The 21,051-nt window shown below is 40.3% G+C and overlaps 1 protein-coding gene across 1 annotated transcript in view; it reads left to right on the forward strand.

Moving 5' to 3' along the window:
* Positions 1-18,427, forward strand: part of LOC108683072 — a 30,409-nt gene extending 11,982 nt beyond the window's left edge. The window contains exon 5 of the mRNA XM_018172349.1: positions 16,030-18,427. Within this exon, the coding sequence (XP_018027838.1) occupies positions 16,030-16,529 (500 nt within the window). The 3' untranslated portion in view covers positions 16,530-18,427. The remainder of the gene's footprint in view (positions 1-16,029) is intronic.
* The last annotated feature ends 2,624 nt before the right edge of the window (positions 18,428-21,051 follow it).

Here is a 21,051-nt window from a genome sequence, read left to right on the forward strand (position 1 = left end):
TGTCTTTCGCTGTACGCACAAACTAAAACAGCATATGATTCTCTTCCCCTCCCGAAAAAATTCTTTCGTGTGCAATGACTTAATGGCGCAAGTTTTTTCGCTAATTTACTGATAAGCCAACGTGGACTCGAAGCTAGACATTGGCTTGGCCCATGGCTAACAGGATGATGAATACAAAGCATGCTCAGCCAAGAACGCTATGGCTCTTCTGTAAGCCAGGAGTTTCTTTTTCTGATGATCGCATACCTGCCTCAGTCGGAGGCCTCCTGTTCGTATGCTAAACAAATGCATCCAAAATGAAGAGAGGCCAGCTACAGCCATTATTTACTGCCGTGTTCATAGGAAATAAGCGTGGCCGTGTTTACGAAAGCGCGTGGCAAATTATGTGGGCGTTATCTGGCATCAATCTTTTACTGCCATGTCCGACTCAGCTTTGTTGTGCCATCATAATTCTGTAAAAGTCCCTTGAGCAAATATTTCTGTCGTGTTGATTCTTCTTCACGATTTTTACCTAATATGATGGCTAGATTCCCTACACGAGTACGGAACAAATTCTGTTGGTTATTCTCTTCTTCCTCACATTTTCGCCTGGTGAGCAAGCAAAGTTGCCAGACGCCACCAGAAAAAAAGTGTGATGAATTGCGTAAATTCATAAATTGAAACCTACCAAAAGCTTGATATTTCGATAGAATTTTTCTCAAAATATGGTTCGTTATGTGTATTTTTACTGACATGTGTTCTTTGGAATTTCGGACTCTGGATAATAAAGGTGCCGCTCTGTCAATACACTCTAAACATAATTGAATAGAATTCTCCTCTTCGCTGTTATCTCGCTAGAATTACAGGAGCAATTGCATGAGATTTTCAAATTCTTGGAAAGTAGAATTTGATTTGCGATGTGTGTTTTTAAGAAAGTAAATTTGCTTTTTTAAAAATGTCTACCTGCAAGAGGTGGGTACAGTCGGTGGGAGGAGCTTGTCTGATTTACGAAACGTGTTCGGTGTTCCTTTCTCTGCCTCAGCGGGCGGTGTGCGTGCGTCTGGATCTTCACTTCATTCCTATGAACCTTTTCCAAGTTCTTTCCAAGATCGTGGCCTGCTGATGAGGGACGAGTTCTCTCCTTTGTCACGCTTCTTCATGCCGTGCTCGCCTTGTCTGAAAACGCGTTTCATACTAACCTGACTCACTGTTTCAAGCTCACGAATTGTTGCCAATGAATATTGTACTATTCGTTACTATTCCGATGATTGACAAAGCTTTATTAGCTGTAAATCAAATTGCACTTTGTTCAATTTTTTGAAGAGCGAAGTAACAATCTATTTGAATTTAAAAGTTTTTCTGTTTCGAGTGTATAGGCGCAAGGAATTTGAAGTACCTATCTAACATGACTTCCCGTAAGAATCTGGCTCAACTTCACTGAATTATTGAACTATTTTTTTCATCGTGCCAAACTACATCACCCATGTTAGTTCAGAGATCGTGATTATGTGTGTTATTTTGCAAGAGTTGCGGGCTGTCGCATTAGGGAAGAGCGATACCGATGCACAGCTGGGGCGTAGCTCGGTGTCATCTCTCACCCACTCGTGCCTTGAGGCTTGGTCATGCCGTCGTGTCTAACCCACAGCCCCTATATCTTTAGCCCCCTGCTCCACTCAACGCCTTCCTTACTCCGATCGCTTAACTTCTTTACGGATCTAACTTCTTTGACTCAATAACGTTTTTGTTACCGACAACGAACGAATGAATAAACACAATATGATGAATGATTATAAGTTTTGTGTATGTCAACTCAGTATTTCACTTGGTGTTGGGTTCTGTTCAAAAAGATTGTCTGGTAAGCCCTCTTGACTTCGTTTCGTGTACGCGGCCCTGAAATAGGAGAATTTAAAAAGTTAAAGTGTGATACAAATTAATATTTTAGATGAAAGTTTCGTCGACAGAATGTAGTGTGTTAGATTATGACACATCAAATGTGCAAAAATAAGAACCATTAAATCTGAAAAAACGGATAGACACTAACAAGGCGATCGGTTCTTTCTTGTGAGAGCATTGCACTGGTCACTAGCCTTATTGTATTCAAGTTGTAACTTATTGTATTCAAGATGGCTTGCAATGAAATGGCCACGCTTCTCGTTGGCAATGATAATCACCAGAATATGAAGAGTAGGTATGTTTATGCAGAGGTATGCACTATGCAGCGCTTGTCATGCAGTCGCAGTTAGGCAGCAAACTCTGTGCAGCTCATCATGCAGAGCTGGGTAGCGCTACTTTGAAATGTAGCGCCGCTACCGCTACATGCTCTAAATGTAGCGGGCGCTACCGCTACCGCTACACCCACTAGATTGTAACGGGCGCTACCGCTACAGTAAAATGTAGCGCCGCTACATTAGCCGCTACAATGGCCAAAATTATTGGAAATCTCTAAATATTTATTGTTCTGCTATTGGGATTTACTCATAAACATTTAATGATAATAAAACATTTTCAAAACATATCGATGCAACTTTATTGCAATTAACCTAACCGAACTAGTACGGGTTAGATACAGTAAAAAAAGTTATTTTTATGTTTTACCTTCTACCAATCTAAAAAATCTACCAATCTAAAAAATTATCCACATATACATATAAAAAATCAGTCTTTTATTTGTATATGTGTACCTAGGTGAACATGCTATATATATATGTGGATTATTTTTGAGATTGGTAGATTAAAGTAGACATCCATGTAGGGAAGGTGAAACAAAAAAAGAACTATGGAAAAATAACTGTAAGAAAACTGAAACATGAAAAAATAAAACTCAGTACTCACTGCAGTGAGTGACAGAGAGCGCATTTTCTCGTCGACGAAAACGTGAAATCGCTTGACAACAGGTTGACAACATTACACCGAAATCTTTCGTACAGTTTTATTCTAATTTATATTATGTATGTATCATGCTGATTTTTAAATAATATTTAATACTATCAAGTAAAATCAAAAGGTTTTATCTATAAATGTAGCGGTAGCGCTGTAGCGGCAAAACCTCGTATCGCTACTTAAATATGTAGCGGGCGCTACCGCTACCGCGACATTGCCTGTAATGTAGCGCCGCTACCGCTACCTTTACGGAAAATATAGCGGCCGTTAGTGGCCGCTACATGTAGCGCGCTACTGCCCACCTCTGTCATCATGTGCTATTGCTTTTTGCTGTATGATGTTTTCTAGCACTCATCATTCCAGGCATTAAACTACGCTTATTGTAAAGCACGATTCATGCTCACGCTCGGCTAGCTATAATATTCTATGTTTGTTCACTTGTTTTGCTGCTTCCATGAACAGTTCAATCTTGGATGTTTGTCGCTACTTAATTGTTCTTTGTTTCTGAAGGCTCGGTTTAACTCTTTCACAGATTTCAAACCAAAAGGATTTCCCGTTTCGATTTATCGTACTTTTAATAATTGTTGTACCATTTTACTACGCACTATTTATCCTGCTTTTTTCGCACGTACTTTCTTTAGCAACTTCGCGCAGAACTATTTTCTTCATATGATTTACTCGAATTTACTAGAATATCTTCAATATTTACGATTCAATATTGACTCGGCGCAAAAACTGGCCTCAGCCAGCATCCTGGCATAGTGACATCTCTTTTTCATAGATTTTTTTTCTAGTCCTTGTTGCCCGAGTCTCGATCTTCTCTTGTTGAGGAACCTGCCGCAACAATTGCTAGTCGTTTTGCGTGTTTCCTTTTAAGGTGTAATCGATCCTCTGCAAAAAACAAGGTGCCGCACACTCTGGACAATTGTCGTTGCGTGCAGTATCGACGGTCAGTTCATGTTAGCCAAGTTAGGGCTTGCAAGCTTCGACATCTTTTGGCATGTATTTCAGTCATGCCAATTTATTCCGCTGTATAGAGAATGTGTGCACTTGATAACCAATGTAGTCTGGAAGTACTATGTTTATATTGGCCTGTTCGGAGTTATACGATACCATTTTAGACCTATCACGCAATCATGGTACATACCACCGTGATTGACAGCACCAAGTGCTAAGTTTACCGATTAAAAAAATGCATTAAATTCGTATGCTTCCTTTTGAATTCATATGCTTTCATGGAATTTGCTCATCTCAATCCTTCTACCTATCTCAGCCAATTATTATTTGTTTGCAAACCTAATTTGATTTTTGCTTAAATTTTTCGTAGTAAATTACATCATATTTTGAAGTTCGATATTTGAAATCCAAACGTTTAAAGGCTTATTAATCTTATTTGAGTGACACTCAAATTTCGCGTGATAATATTTGCGCAATTGGAAGTTTCTGATGTATGCCTGAGTACCATGCAGGAGGAGTGCCTGGGGTCACCATGTATGTATAGGCGGGTGACTCATAATAGATACTGATACCGTTGATCAACAAAATGAATGGTATTGGATGGAAAAACACTTTTTTAACATGACTGATTTTATTGGAGAACATGGCTTCTATGTTCAAAGAATGAAAAGCTAGCAAATGTACAATGCGCCAAGTTCATCTAAAAGTCGTCAACTTGTCTTTTATTCACCCATGATGCCCATTGCGCCCTAAAAACGAAATTACCGGCATAATATCAATGAAAATATCTATGATTTTTTTTAGAATGAGGCTCCCAGTGTGATGATAAAGCATTTAGGCGGCGATGCGTGTTGTATATACAAGAGGTCCATCACAGGGAACTGTTTGTAGCAAGCCATGCTGTCTTGTTTATCACAGAGCATCGTGCCTGTTCACTGTAAACCCTCGGTCGAGTGTTGAACCTGTCTAATCTGAATAGCATAACTCGAGCTGCCGTCAAACTGCGCGCTCTGTTTAGTCTGGCAGCCTCACGCATCATCGTTTAGAAGCTTAATGCTCCTTTCTCGGCATATCTTTTATGTGTCAGACTTCTATTTACTGTTACTGTACAGTTGCTGTTGTCATCTGAAAAGAATATATAGAATTAAGAGTATATTTCATCACATGATATACGGTATACCTAGATTAAATTCAAATGATAGTATATAAGATTTCTTCCGTCAAAAATTATTTTCTAAGAATTAAATTTGTTGTATTTAAACTGCTTAGCATAATGTACATTCCTATACTAATTTTTTTTACTTTTCTCGTCTCGGTGTGTAGTTTGAATTAATTTTTGTTCGTTTTGTATTGGGGTACTGCTGTACTGTGTTTAGTTAGTTTGCATCAACGCGACATCGATGCCGACTGTTACGAGCGGTTTAAATTGCCTTGGGTTAAGTCCAAGCACATTCCTCAATGTATTTCGTCCAGCGATGTTGTGTAATCCCTTTAGACTTCCAGTGATTTAGTCGCGAGCACACCGATTTTTTTAAATAGCCTTGTGTAAATCTTTGTTAATGGCATTGCGATGTCGGCTTTTATCATTGTACGAACTGAACGTACAGTGGACCGCGTACCTGATAGCCACGTCGACATACTTGCGGTCGCTTCGGATGTTCCTCGCCCCAATCCAATCAATTTACACTTCTTCTTGGTCACCTATGTGAACCGCAATGCTTCTGCTCCTCGAACTGAACGTACGCTTTAAAGTTTTTTACCATGTTTCTCTTCACGTTTTTTCTACATTGGCATGCAAATAACCTTTACGAATCTTGAAATCGACTAGTCTGTTCACTCTGTTGCTGTATCATTTTCAACTAATATTATTTCTCATGAAAATAACAAATAAATGTCCAAGAAATTTTTTTAGCTGAACAATCTTTCGTTGCTTGTCTATATTTTTTTTATTGAGAATTCACTTCTATATTTCTTGAATCTCATCTCAACTAATTCCTGAATTCCACGTTTTTACCATAGAATTTACTTCTGCATTTGCTCAGCGAAGACAATTTTAAATTATTTCGTCGTTTTAGCATTATTCGTCGCATTCTTTTTGAAGGAGATACTAGTCTTTTTCATCCATGCTAATCTCACGGAATCGCTCGAAATTGATCATGTGTACGTTGTCTACCGGTGAGAGGTAATTTAGGATGAAGAAGTCCAGGGTTCACGCGTGAGTGAACTGTTAAATTCCCTAGAAATGAGAGGATCTGACTTGTGGACCTTGAAAATGGATTACCAACTGTCCGCCATTGTGACGGCGGTCGCTTGGTCGACTTAATTACACACTCTTTCTGGGCACCGAGCCGCGCACAACTGCCAATTTTACTCAACCTTGGCAGCAGCAATATTCTCATTTTACTGATATTTCCACGGTTTGTTCTTGTTCTCAAGTGTGCTTGACATCGTAATTTTAAATTATGCACTACTGCCGTTTTTGCCATACTTTTGGAGGCAAACCTGTTAAATTACTTATAAAATTGTTGGCTCTTGTCAAGACATGTACATGGCTGCTTCCCAAAGTTGACTCATGTCTGCAATGGAAATATATTAACATATTAGAGGGCATTAGTTGTTAATATAATTCATTGATTAAACTGAAAAACTTGGGACCGGAGTTTGCCGTTGGAATTAAAGTCATGGCAAAGAACGTCTGAATAGTTACGTTGTCGTAAGTTTTTATTTTGTCTCAAATTGTTTTCATCCAACTTGTCACTCGAAGCAAACTATTTTTATTTCCGATTGCTCCCAGCTGAAAACCTTGAAGCCTATCTTCTTGGCACTCAGTTATTATAATTTATCACTGGAAGTGGCATTTCTAGGCGCAGGTTACAGTAGTTCTTGCCAGCATCTTTTTACGCAAATCTATGGCATTCTTGACGGACAGAAATTGTGTTTCGTTTTCTAGTCTTTTGTCCAATGAATGCTGCTGATTGCAGCGTACATTCATCTTGTGTCCATTGCCGCACTCATTGGGCACATCTTTCGGTTGAGAGATAATTGAAATATAGATGCATGCATTGTATCATGCTCAGAAATTGTTTGAACACCAGTCCATATGAGCTGCCATTGAAGATTCATCGAAATATGCACATTGGCATATTTTTTGCTCTTCTATTTCATACCTCAATGAATGCATTTCCCGCTTTTGATCAATGAATTCATGTAAATTATTTACAATACCCTAATCCTGTTCTCTCATTATTTTGCACACATGTTACTTATATTGCTTCATAAAGTTGAATTCTACCTTCTATATCGACGAGCATATGTAAGCTCGTCTCCAGCACAATCCAATAACTAGACTACTCAAAATCGACAACTGCGCGCGATGCCTTGCTAGGCTGGGCTGCTATCTTTCTGCATCGCCGCTTTCTTTGAAGTCGCTAATTTAATCTCTCCGTCAGTTGTCTTCAGGGAGGATTTGGGATGCTACGGGCTTTGTGGCCGCCTTATCCAGCCAAATCCCCGCGGTCTGTTATCGCTTCACTGATGTGTGTTAATTTCAATTCTGACCTCTTTTTCACATTGGACAGTGTAGCCCAAGTTGCTTATGCCGTTTTCATATTTAAAGAAAATTTTAATTAATAATTGTAATATTTGTCCTAAGGCTATTTAATTTCAATTACGGCTCTAATTATGTCTTATATGGCGACAAAAGATCAGTAAATGTTATCAAGTGCTTTGATCTTTTTTTTTTTTTTTGCTTTCGGCGCGATTTTTCGACGAAGATTACATGGCCGCTGCAATATTCAAGCCAAACTGAAGATCAGCATTCGTCTTGAACATTGCAGCGGTGTCGCGAATAGAAGCTTGAGATATGGTCTATCTGCTGCGCAAGCTGTTCTGCTGCATGCAGAGACAAAGATTTTTGTGTCGGCGTCCTTTTGTGGACTCATCCAGTTCTTTGGACGGGCGTGTCATCAGCTCATCCGGCTGATATCTTGGACCTCCTGCTAGAATATGATGTCCGCGTCTTACGGATCCGCATCCAAATGAAGTCTTAGAGAAATTGTCTGCGAACAAATTCATTATTTTTCTTCTCAAGATGAATCCAGTTTTTCATGCATTCATTTTTAATTATTTAGTGGCTTCAACCTTCTAATAGAAAGCTTCTAGCTCTGTGATTTCCTGTTATACGATGTGATTGGAAGTATATTTAATTAGCACTGAATTTTTGTTGTTTGATTTTGCTTGTTGCGCTGATGAAAGGCAAATCGTGTGATGGTCTTGATGTGCGCTGCCAATTCCCGTGGTCTAGGCGCCTTGCCTGTCGTTGTGCAGACATGTACTGGTTCAGTTTCAGTTCGTTTGCTCGTCATGTGTGCGCGTCATGAATGTTCATAATTACTTCAAGACCGTGCGCCCCGTTCCTCTGTCGGTGACTCAACTGATAAGCATCGTCGTAATGGTTTGCCACTTTGCCTTTGGGACGCCACTAAGCATTTCAGTTTTGTGACGGAAACTAAATATTTTAGGGTTGTTCTGGGTTGTTGCAGTCTTCGATATTGACGATGACACTTGATGCATTCAAAATCCTCTGAACTGATTGTGATAAATTCAAGACTATGATACATTTGTTCTCGCATGTCTACAGTAGGTATATGTAGTCCAATCATTTATAGTTATCCTAGAGCATTCAGATGTAGTTTATCAACCATAGTTATTTTAATTCCTTTTAAATTGAACGTTATCCTCTTCGTCGTAAGGTTCGGCTATAGGTTTTCCTTGGGTTTCAATGGATTTCTTCTGTTCTCTTTCGGCGAAGGGTTAGTCACGGGCCCTCGGAAGCTACCTGCCTCTGTGGCGTGTTTGCCAAGTCACTTTCATTATTGTGGTTGATGACAGACTGGCCAGCTTTGAGCCTCCGTGATGGATGGAATCTCCGTGAAACCGCTTGTGTAATGCCAAGGCTTTATGGTCTCACATTGGAAAGGGCCACGGAAGGCTTCTTCTTGGAGACTACAGGGCTTTGTTGTCTCAATTTTAATAGTCTCAATTTTCCTTCCGAGTGCCGTTGTTGTTGGGATCATCTACGGTTCCTTCACTCAATTGATTTTGTCCTATTGTGACTCGTGATTATTGGGAAGTTCTTTCCTAATCCACATTTCATCCGAATCTTCTAATGAGAGTGGTTCACAGCAGCACTGAAGAAACAACCAGCATCTGTTGAAACAACCAGCTCATTTCGAAGACCTAGCACTGATGCAGTCAGTTGTCGACCCGCTTGAAGATCGCATGTTTTGGTTGCTTGAGTTTTTGCGAATTATACAGCATGTGAGGACCGTGAGATCAGCTGCTGTGCACACTATAGAAGAACAGAGCTCAAAAGAGTCGAAGAGTGCGGTAACGCATAACGTGAACGCGATTATTCATTCGATATGCTTGCCAAATGACGCACAGTTGTAATGAACCGCCATCTTTATATTTGTTTATAAAAAAATTGCATTTGCAAACAACTTCCTCTCCTTATTTCCGATTGGTGAACTTGAAATTTTTTAAATAATATTATTTGATACTTTATACGAGCTCAAGCTAGCTATCACTTTAGAATTTTTCATATCTATTCTTTTGTACATCTAATGACGTCCGAGCTCATGTCGTGGCGGATAACAACTTTCACATTTGTTGGTAAGCCGGCGTACGATGTACCGTGATGGCTGTTGCAACCCCAAGCGCTGCACACATTAATTTGGGCCTTGGCAAATGTGATGACTGTGTAATCGTCTCTGATATTTGCCATGTAAGAGAAAATAACGTTCAAAATTTTCCATGTCCCTATCGTATTAACTTGTTCAAAAAATTGAAATTCCATTTTAGAATGAATGTTTTCGAGGAAATTATTCGGTCACATTTTCAATAGCTTTCGTCGTTCTTGAAACATTTATTTGAAATTTCCAAACATATGTAGTCTTGATTTTTATTTCAATGAGCGTAATCTCGTGCTATTGGCTCCAGTTTGTGATAGTGATTACTTTATGAAGAAACTAAATGTGGATTTTGTTATTGTACTCATTGAAATTTCGTAGATTTAGGTCATTGTATTCGTTTGTGCGATCGAAATTACTCTTCTTCAAAAATATAACTCGGTACTCACGACAGTGAGTGACAGAAAGCGCATTTTCTCGTGCATAAGTCAGCTTTCATTGCGATTAGTACAGTGCATTAGAGCTAGAGATGTCGTATCTTTGTTTGATACAGGCATGCCCGCTTCTTAAAATCGACGAAAACGTGAAGTCACGGACGGACAGACAGACAGACGGACATGGCGAGCACAATAGTGCATTTTTTCTATAAAGAAAAAATGCGCTATAAATACTGAAACTGGGGTTTATTTTCCGCTTCATCAAGTTAATTTACGCCGCGATTACCAAGTGGTAATTCTATCGGTAGAAGGAGGGAGGTTAGACATAAGGGGAAGTTACTAAGATGCTTTCATTAAGCGGGTGCCTTATGAATGAATTCACAGCCAATGAGACGCGTGCTGTGAACAGCCGTTCTCTTATGAGCCCTCACACACTAACTCCTTGCCACGCTGCCTGTCCCTGTGCCTCTTGAGTGTGCCTGCTTGCCATCACCTCCACTCAATGATATTGAGAAACATAATCCGGTATAGCTTCATCGTGTGGCTTTATGCTGTGAATATGTGAATACAGGACTTGCAAGTGAACTTGAATACGCGAATCTTATACAGAAAGAAAAATAATCCACTGCACGCATAACTGTGATCACATTTTTAAACTTTGATAAAAAAATATGAAGTTCTGTTGGTCGTGTTTGTATAGAAATTATATTTCATAGTGTATTAATTAAATGCATGTGATTGAGAATTTGCGATTATAATTTTTTTTTTGGTTGTGAAAAGTCTTTTCATATTATTTTCTTTCGAAATCTGAAGTGATTTATTCAAAGCAGTTCAGTTAACCGATGCTAGTCAGAAAATGAAATGAACATCTGGTCATTTGTCTTTCAATTATTTGAAATTCGTTGTTTCAAATTTGCCCATTTTATCGGGGCAGCTTACTTTGATTTTAACTTTGTTTATTAGTCTTTTTTTTTTAGAAAAGTAAACATTTGCTGCCTCTCATGTTCTCATACATCGTGCATATTTTAGGCGTGATTACTCTATCATTTACTTAATTATCCTTCTGATTATCTGAATAGTTCGCGCTGTTTTGAAGCATCACTATACACCAGAATGTCATGAGTGCACAACGCCCGCTCTTTAAAGAGCATGTCTTTGTCGCGAGTGCCTCCACTTTAAAGAGCTTCTCAGTGTACAGTGCCTGCTCTTTAAGAAGCATTTCAGTGTGGAGTAGCCACTAAAAAAACTTCTCAGTTTAGAGAGCTGATTCTCAGTGTTGGGCGCCTGCTCCTAAAGAGCTTCTTAGTTTAGAGAACCTCCACTTTAAAGAGCTCTTTGGTGTAGAGTGCCTGCTCACTAAAGAGCTTCTCAATTTAGAAAGCCTCTTTAAAGAGCTTCTCAGTGTAGGATGCCTGCTTGCTAAAGAGCTTCTCAGTTTAGAGTGCCTCCAATTTAAAGAGCTTCCCAGTGTAGGATGCCTGCTTGCTGAAGAGCTTCTCAGTTTGGAGAGCCTCCACTATAAAGAGCTCTTCAGTGTAGGGTGCCTCCTCTCTAAAGAGCTTCTCAGTTTAGAGTGCCTCCACTTTAAAGAGCTTCCCAATGTAGGATGCCTGCTTGCTAAAGAGCTTCTCAGTTTAGAGAGCCTCCTCTTTGAAGAGCGTCCCAGTGTAGGATGCGTGCTCGCTAAAGAGCTTCTCAGTTTAGAGAGCCTCCACTGTTTTAGAGCTCCTCGCCACCTCCTAATGGCACCGAGAGCAAGGTCTGCAAATGACACCGTCAGTGCCGTTGTCACAACACCTCGTAAATTGTCTTCTTAAACTTTACGTTCGTCTGGCATCAACTTGCGGGTCGTGTAGCGCGTAAAAATGCGCTCCTTTGTGCTGCTTTTGCCAGCTGAACAGACCGCGCATCTGGGTACGTAGTTTGCATACGTGCTCATGCAGGAGTCCGTGATATTACAATGAAACTAAGTAAATAATTAACTTGAAGATGATGTGTGAATCGTTCGGAGTGGATGCAGAATGAAGAAATTGCTCAAAAATTGTTAGTGGTACAGAATTCAGTTTAAATTTACCTTCCCAGAAACTTTTTAACTCTAAAGGGGAATCAGCAATACGGGTATTTTTTGCTTATACCTATCAGATTGTCAGAATTCAATCGTAGCTCTCTATTGTTCGTACTACACACAGTATTTTTTGTCGACTATACAGTAAATCTAGTTCTTTGTTGTGCTCACTTATTTGTGGATTTGATTCAGTGCGCAAGTGTCTCGAGGGGCTTAGCATTTCGCCCGAGCATGTCCCACGTTGTGTCGTGGGAAGGCGCAATTGTAGCGCTCTACCCGCTTTTTCTGCGATATAAGAACATTGGACTTGGCTGCTGTATCCTACATACGCATAAATGAAGAAAATAAAATTCGTGCGTATTTTATTCTGTGAGTGAGTACTCGCTACTATCTTCCTACGAAGCTCATTTCACGGAGTGTTGGTGTTGGACGACATGTTTATGATGCTCGTTGAATAAATAGGAAGGCTTTCTTTCTATTGTTTTCAGAGCGCAAACTCCGCTTTTGATGCGTCATGTGCTGAAGAAATATGAATACTGATTCTGAGTGAAGAAATAGTTAGAAATCTAAATTTTTGCACGCACGCAATTTTTACATAATTACCTACTTTTTAAAGCAAGAATACATAATGTCTCGCATTAATTCATTTGTGAGAAATGTTATCTTCCATATTCAACGACTTGAATGCAGTTTATCAGCTGTTATTTAAATTATACCTGGCATCTTTCTAGTTACTAGGAAATAAACGGCTCTATACCAAGCTCTGTACCCACATGCCTACGAGATTTGGGGCCCTCGATGGCCAACGTGGCCACGAGAGCTGCGGTGAACATGCACTTCTGCAGGCTCCTCGACCTCCGTCTCCTGCTGCTGGGGCTGAATAGTGAAAAGATGACCGCTCTGCAAAAAAAATTCTGCAATGAAGCTTCTTCTTTATCGAGGCTGGGAAGATGAATTCAGCTTGGAGAGAAAGTGCGCCGCGGCAGGGGAGACGCGAGGTCACTTGCAGTCTTCCTTCCTGCAGTTGTAAACTGCCGTGTAATACCTGCACGAGCTTGCCGCCACACGTATGAGCGTCAAGGCTAGCGCTCAAAACTCAGCTTTGCCTTGATGATTTCACGATGCGATGGATCATTGTCAAATTTGCCGCAAATGATTATTGAATTAATAATTGCAGTCTTGGTGAAATGTGCCTTGAACGTCGTCTACGTTTCCGATAAATTGTGTGAAATTTTAAAACTTTGGTCGCGAATGAGTTGAAAAAGTCGCACAGATTCTGTCCCAGGGAAATTTCTTAAACGTTATTACAATTAAAGCTGTTTACGGTTTCATTTATTTATTATGATTTAATGTCCTTAATCATTATTCATGTATGTTGCATTCAAATATTCATGCATTCAAATGCAAGTTCCTAAATATTAGAATTTTGCGTACGAAGTCATCAATAACCAAAGACTAGCCATAGGTAGGTCATTTGGACGCCATCATTTTATATTAGCGCATGACGACTGGCCGTAAATTATAGACTCCTGCATTTGGTACTTTTTCCCATTCGGGACGAGACGAGACAACAGGGTTTGTCGCGGTTACCAATAAAAACCGGGACAATTTTCAGCAATCCGTGGGATTTCCGAGACGAAACGTCGCGGTTAAAAAAAGAATTTTAAAATTTCCCAGTATTTGCATCTTTTATAACGGGAAACAGCGAGACAACGAGGCATAGCGAGACATAATAGTAATGCATAATGTGTAATTAGAAGAGTAAATTGTTTCAGACATTATCTGATCAACCTTTTGTCTGTTTACAACGTTTCAGGTATGTTAATATGTAAAATGACATCGCTATTGCCCACCTAGCTAATCTGAAGGGGCAGAGTGAAATTGAAAACATAACTGTTAGAAATGCGCTGCGGTTGGAATTATTACAGATTTCTACGTCATTTCGTTTTTGATTAATACGAAAAAAACATTTCACCCAACTGAACAGCTCACATGTCCCTCAATTTTGAATGGATCTGAGTGAAATTTTAAATATAGTTGATACATAGCAAGACTCCGCGGTCGGGATCGACGCAAGTTTTTGCCTTGCTTGGTTTTCGATGTAAACTACGGTCAACGATAATCGTGACTAATTACCAGGCCATTGACCTCGTTTACAGAGGTATACTGCCCGCTTCAGGGGTTATAATAGCGAGTATCGGCCAGGAACTGCCCGTAGTTAGCCTGCTTCCAGGCAGCAAGTGTTTACGAGACATCTACCTGGGAAACGATTATGCTTCTTCTTTTATTAATATATAGTGTAAAATTAAATGACCGAGAGGTCAAACTAGCCCTTTCAGAGAGCAGAAGGTTGTACGTTCTCCCCTCGATCAGTTGAGACTAATTACTCTCATCTGCGGTAGCCTACAGGTGGCGATGGCATTGCTTTGCTTGGGTATAAACTTTGGCTTTGGTTAACCTACGACGTATACGTCCAATATTCTCATTTGTGTATTGGCTTTTAAAATTCAATAAAGCCTCATCTTCATTGCAGATGTTCTTCAGTTCGTCTAATGCCACATTAGAGTCTCTGTTTAGACCGGTTAAGTTTCTCCAGACTCTGAGCTGACCAGCGTCGGCACGAAAAGCATACTCAGGCCCGATGTGTTGACATCATTGAACTTGTAAATATCGCCACAAAATTTGCGACGACTTTGGCATGATTAATATCTCGTGCATCATGGGCCTCGCCTGTTCTTTGCTCCTCAAAATATTTCCAGTGACCACTGCAGATTCGCAGCATCTTGCCAGGCCTACATGAAAGCCCTTCCACGCCTTCTAAAAGCGGCTGACCGATCGGCTCTGCGTCGCCGACTCGCGTTTATGCTATTAAGCGTACTAAACTCGTATGTCTCTCGTCGCGCGCGATTGAAAAGCTCAACTGCAACATCATTCACTAAATATTCAGTCACACACTGTCAAATCTGCCCTCTAAATTAATTGCCAAATAGCAGCCGAATGTCTCCTAATCTGCCCATAACTGGCAGCTGCTCATTAACAATCAAGGGCTAACTTGGTATTCCTTAACACCACGTTCGGAATGTTTTGTTTTGCATTCGTATCGTTAGGAATATCTTGTTTCGCCTTGAATATTTAAGAAATGTCTCGTCTCTTTACGTCATGTCTCGTTTCATATTTATCTGTCTCGTGTCGTTTCATAATTACCAGGATACAAGTTTTAAAGTCCGAGGCACAAGTCTTGTCCCGGTTCATACGTTTACTCCGGGACCAATTTTACCTTGTGTCTCGTTATTTTTTCGGGAATTGTTCGTCTAGTCCCGGTTATCCCGGTTCATTTCGAGACAATTATTCCGAGACGCAGGTGTCTATCGGTAATTGCAGATGTGTCTGAGGTTGTTGCGAAGCGGCCCTTGTACATTTCTATACCTATTGATTCAGTCACAGTCCAGATTAAATTTCGCTCTTAACTCCCGAGTTCAGCATGAGTGAAATATTCCCATGAAGCTTGATCGCACCATTCACGCAATAAATCAGCATTGATTCGAGATGGCGTCTCAGGACTAATCGATGCCCATTACTGGCCTTAAAACTGACTTCAATTTCAAGGATCCGGTTATTTGCGAATGATATGAAGCACTGTATATACTACAGTAGTGGATTATCCGACTCATTCCCACACTCCTGCTTATTGCATCTCTTGTCCCTCGAATGCACAACTGCACATGTGTTCGAAACTTCGGAACATGTGGCATTGTGAGGACAGGTGTTACGTACACGTGCTCTTGGCTATCGGACACGAGACTTCCCTCGTGAAACTTAGTGGCGACGTGAGGTCACATGTGTTGCAGTTTCTGGTCTATCGTGGAAATGATCTCGTTCCCATGTTACTGGAACAGAAATTTTTAGCTTGTTTCTAGCGGATAGTGTTTTCAAATTATGCTTTGGATAATTTTGTTCTACTTTTTCTGTAAGATTTTGTATAATATGTTTAATCATGACAATGTTTTATCTTCCCGTGCAGAATGTCGGCCGTGTAGTGACGACGAACTCCTAGAAGCAGCGTGCACAGCCGATATTGTTTCTGTCGGCCGTCTTATGTCGGTGGAAATGGATCCTGAGGAGGCGTTTGCGTTCGACGGATCACACAACGCCATCGAGAACGTCACACCTCCTTCCGCCAACGCTAACTTCCTCACGCCGAGCCCCCTAGCTCCCCTAAGAGGTCCTGAGCCGCTTCCCACTTGGAGTCACTCCGTGCTCAAATTTGCAGCCTCCAAAATTATCCGCGAATTAGCGGGTGACGAAAACGTTGAAGTGTTCAGGAAAGTGAGGGGAGGTGGCGTAGTGGCGTCGATTAAAGTGCCGACCCACTGCGGTGTGAAGACTGGGCCTGGGAATTATCTTCTTATGGCTAGAATGAAACTTGGTGCGCCTAAATTAAAATGCATCCCAAAGTTGAATGACTTCAAATCGTTGATTGAAAGCAGAGGATCTGAACTGCATTGCTTAGTAAACTTTTGAGGATAAACTTTTAGGTCGATGTAGTCGGAGTTTAAATTGCGCAATGTTCTCCAACCACTCATTTTCTATGACAATGCTGTCAATCTCAATTTTGCAATTAATTTAGGGAAAATTACATTCCTTTCAAGTGCAATCTAAGAAGTTCGTAAGAAAAAACACTTGAGTGACTGTCCGGTCCGTGAGTAGTCCACTAGCTTTTAATGCCCGTGAATCGTAGCTGCAATTTTCACAGGACTGATGTGATGTGCTGAAAAGGCAGCCTTTGTATACTGGTACACCCTTTAAATTTCTTCATAATCATTGAATGATATTAGAAAATGTATTTCATGACTTGCTTAAATTACTCAATGTATTGACTCATTGATATTACTTAATTCGCGTGTATAGCTCAAGTTGAGCTCTCACTCAAGAACTGCTGCCAATTAAGAGTTGCCGTATCAGCTCTGTGCTGAAGTTGTTGCTTCATCACAGATATCGAAAATTGCCATCTAAGAAAGCTGCTGTATAAAATCGCATAGAAAAATTCTCGAAAATGGCCTGAACTTGTGTTTTTTTTTTGGCCTAATAATATCAGTTTAATTTGGGACGTAATTTGTATAATTATATGTTATTCCTGTCTGTTGTGTGATGCAGGTAATACGGCCAGTAGCTCGTTTATATATTGGAGGATAACTGAATAAATTTCTACCGGTTCCAACAGTTGCTTTATGTCGTCATCATCTTATGTGACAAGCTTTTGATGTAGACCGGTGTTCCTAACTCAATTTTTCCAAGTTATGGTTAATTAATTGTGCCAATTCCTTTGAAAAACCAAATTAAATTTTTATTTTGCTTATGCTCACCGTACATCATAAACAAAATCGAGTCACCTTTCTACGTGATCATTTAAATATCTATAAATACTTGCACCATAACTTAAGATAGTAACAGAGATGGTCTTCAGCTGTACATACTGCATTATAGCCGCTTCGTAGTATCCTTGCTGTTGTCTGTCCTAGGATAAACTTTCTCAGTAGTTACCTTACTTTCCTGCTGTCTGTGTGACGTGTCACCAGCAGCCGTGCGTTCGTAGTGCCATAGTACCGATATAGTGACTGCTTCCACCGAGCCTCTGAGGACACCAGGCCTTTTACAAGTGCGGCCACAATCGTTCATATTAATCAATATGAGCGATCAATATTAATCAATATCATCACTATCTCTCGTACTCGTATTATTCAATACACTTTGAGAAATAAAAAAATTCTGTTTTGCTTAAATTTCTGTGCCATCGGCTTTCTTTTGTCGTGCATCGAAAGTTATTAAATTGATGGACGTTTCTAGGCACATCAAATGTTCAGTAGACAAATCAGAATTTTATGTACTTTTGTAATTGAAAAACCAACGTCCGATGAGGCTGGAGTATTTACTTTATTAAATGTGAATAATGTTTGTAAAGAGATTAATGTAGAGCTCAAGAATGTATATTTATATTTTCGCTAGTTAGCACGATCGGCAAAACCTTTGCATCTCGTATTATAATATTTTAGGATATAATTAGTTAGACGGTACCGACTTAAAATGCGCCAATGCCAATTATAATAATATTTTTCATCGCAATTTAGTAATAATTAACTATGGAACCGTACATAAAAAGGAATACTAGATTTTGGCACCACCTTGGCTATGCTGTGTTTTGTGTGTTCGATCGTTGTGGCCGGCAGGCATTGCATGTAAATATAAGCTTGCAGAATTAATGGATCTCTATTGGCTGAAGTGACATGGACGATTTGCATCCTGTGATGTGAGTGATCTCCCGTCCTGCTCACCGCGCCGATATTCTGCTCAGCCTTAACCGCCGTATTAATGAACTACTCTTTAACTCCCGATCATTTACACAGAATACAAACGAAACTGAACGATGTGTATTACTTTCACCATCGGCTCGTTGCCTTAAAGAATAATTGTTTTACAGATGAATATTTGCATAAATTGAGTTAACACTTAAAATAAAAATTCATATTTATTTTCTCACCGACAACGCCATGAAGGAACGATATCGCCATCGGCAACGCTACACATTGTGAAAATTGTACTTCGTACTGAGTAAGCTATTACATTCGAAATCTGCGATTTGAAACTTGGAAGTGAATAAACAAAGCTTCTAAATTTTACTCTCCAATATGTCAGCTTATACTCACCGAAAACTATAAAGATATATTGTTTCTTCTGTGTGAGACAATAACGATCACTGCTTTGGACGTATGCAAAAATATTACTCGTATGATGTCATATAACTTTTGAGAAATAATTAGCGGAACTATGAGAAAGCGGAAACATTACATTATATAAACGTTTTCCGACGCAGACACAAAAGCCATTACTGTTGCTGAATCGGAGCTCAGTTCTGCCAGGAACTTTTGAATCATATTTACCTATATTTATATATGTACGATCCAAATCTCATAATTTAAACTATTTTAACTTGAAAATGATGGTTGTTACTTTGAAACGTCGTTAATACATTAGAATGTCTAATGTAGTGGATGCCCGCACACTCCATTCCGCCTGATAGCCACATAAATAATCTCTCCCTAATGTAGTAGATGCCCGCACGCTTCACTCCGCCTGATGGCCACGTATATAATCTCTTCCTAATGTAGTGGATGCCCGCACGCTTCACTCCGCCTGATGGCCACGTATATAATCTCTCCCTAATGTAGTGGATGCCCGCACTCTTCACTCCGCCTGATGGCCACGTATATAATCTCTCCCTAATGTAGTGGATGCCCGCACGCTTCACTCCGCCTGATGGCCACGTATATAATCTCTTTCTAATGTAGTGGATGCCCGCACGCTTCACTCCGCCTGATGGCCACGTATATAATCTCTCCCTAATGTAGTGGATGCCCGCATGCTTCACTCCGCCTGATGGCCACGTATATAATCTCTCCCTAATGTGGTGGATGCCCGCACGCTTCACCCCGCCTTATGGGCCACGTATATAATCTCTCCCTAATGTAGTGGATGCCCGCACGCCTTCCTCCGCCCACACGAAGCAGCGGCAGCTCGCCTGACCTGAGCGCCTGACGCAGCAGCAGCGTCGAGGAGAGGCAGGCAGGCAGCCGCGCGTGTCGCGCAGCCTAACCTCTTGACCCGGACACGATCTGACCACACGACTTGCTTGTCCGTCGCACCCTCTCCCTCTCCTTTAGACTGCCTCGTAAAAATCCTAACCTGTTAGCGCATTCCTTGTGCAGAACTTCATTAGATTCCTTGCACTCTGCTTCAATTTGTATTGTAATCGTAATGTATCTCAATGCATGGATGAGCATAAGGGCGAAACGGGTTGAGTTAACTTGAAGGTGAATTTGTAATGCTAATAATAAGCTCTTAATGTTAGCGTTGCAAGAGTGATCAGAATTCTTTCTAATTGACTTCAGCAGCGAATTATAGTTATTCATGAACAATTTCGTTTTATTCAAGCCGTCAAACAAACTTGCATACATGCGCCCAGTATTAACAATTGCATTTAAGATTAAAGCAGCAGCCGGATGATGTGCAGCCTAGACGAAAGCGATGACGAATCGACGCTTCAACAAAGACCAATCAACTTTTGGTCACCATTTCTCAGATAAAATTTTCAGCGTTTTTTCCGTCCATGAAAAGTTGATAGCGTAATTCACAATGGCTTGATAGGTATACTTTCTCCATTTCAAAGCTCTAAATATCGATGTGTTTAAATGTTATTTATATAAAAGTAGTATAAAAAACTGACATTATGTTTCATTCCATGACGCATGGATTTGCTAGATAATTTCCCAGCAGCTTTCACTCCCAGGGTTTGACATGCCGCGCCATTTGGCATGCAGTCCATATACACCAGCAGCCCAAATAAATAACTACTCCGCTGCCAGCGACATCCACGGACGAAATATCCGCAGAGTTTGTCTCAATAAAAAACTTTTTCGCGTGTTTTTATAAGCCACACACGCGGAACTCTCATAAAACGCCATCATGAACAGACTAGACGAAGCTATGCAGGAGCATATGTTTAGTCTTAAAATGCCTAGCAAATTACGGACCAGGCAATAAGTCCAGCAGCTATCTCAATCAATCGTCAGCTATGGAAAGATCGGGTTCCAAGGCCGGATCCCTTGTGAATCAAGTCACGAAAAGTATAAGAATCGGCAACAGGCCATGGGCCTATTTCTTCAGTACCGACACTTCTATTATATTCTATTCCAAAAGGAAAATATATTTACAAATAAAATAATAAGAAATATTCTCGAAGCATTTTCATTTGAATATTCAGCGAGTTTGTAAGTTTTCTATGTAGACACATAGGGACTCCCAATCCAGGTAAATATAATTTTTACTATCGAAGCCTCATTGAAAGTAGTTTTATTTTATGCCTGACATTAAGGCGCATTCTCCCTGCATGATTTCTCCACGAGCATTTCACCCCGCATAGCCCACCCGTCCTAAGGTCAGCGAGTGCGGCGTCACCAAGAAGAAGTCGTCAGCGACTGCACGAGCCGTC

Source organism: Hyalella azteca, unplaced genomic scaffold, assembly GCF_000764305.2.
Source record: "Hyalella azteca isolate HAZT.00-mixed unplaced genomic scaffold, Hazt_2.0.2 contig12937, whole genome shotgun sequence".
Lineage (NCBI taxonomy): Eukaryota > Metazoa > Arthropoda > Malacostraca > Amphipoda > Hyalellidae > Hyalella > Hyalella azteca.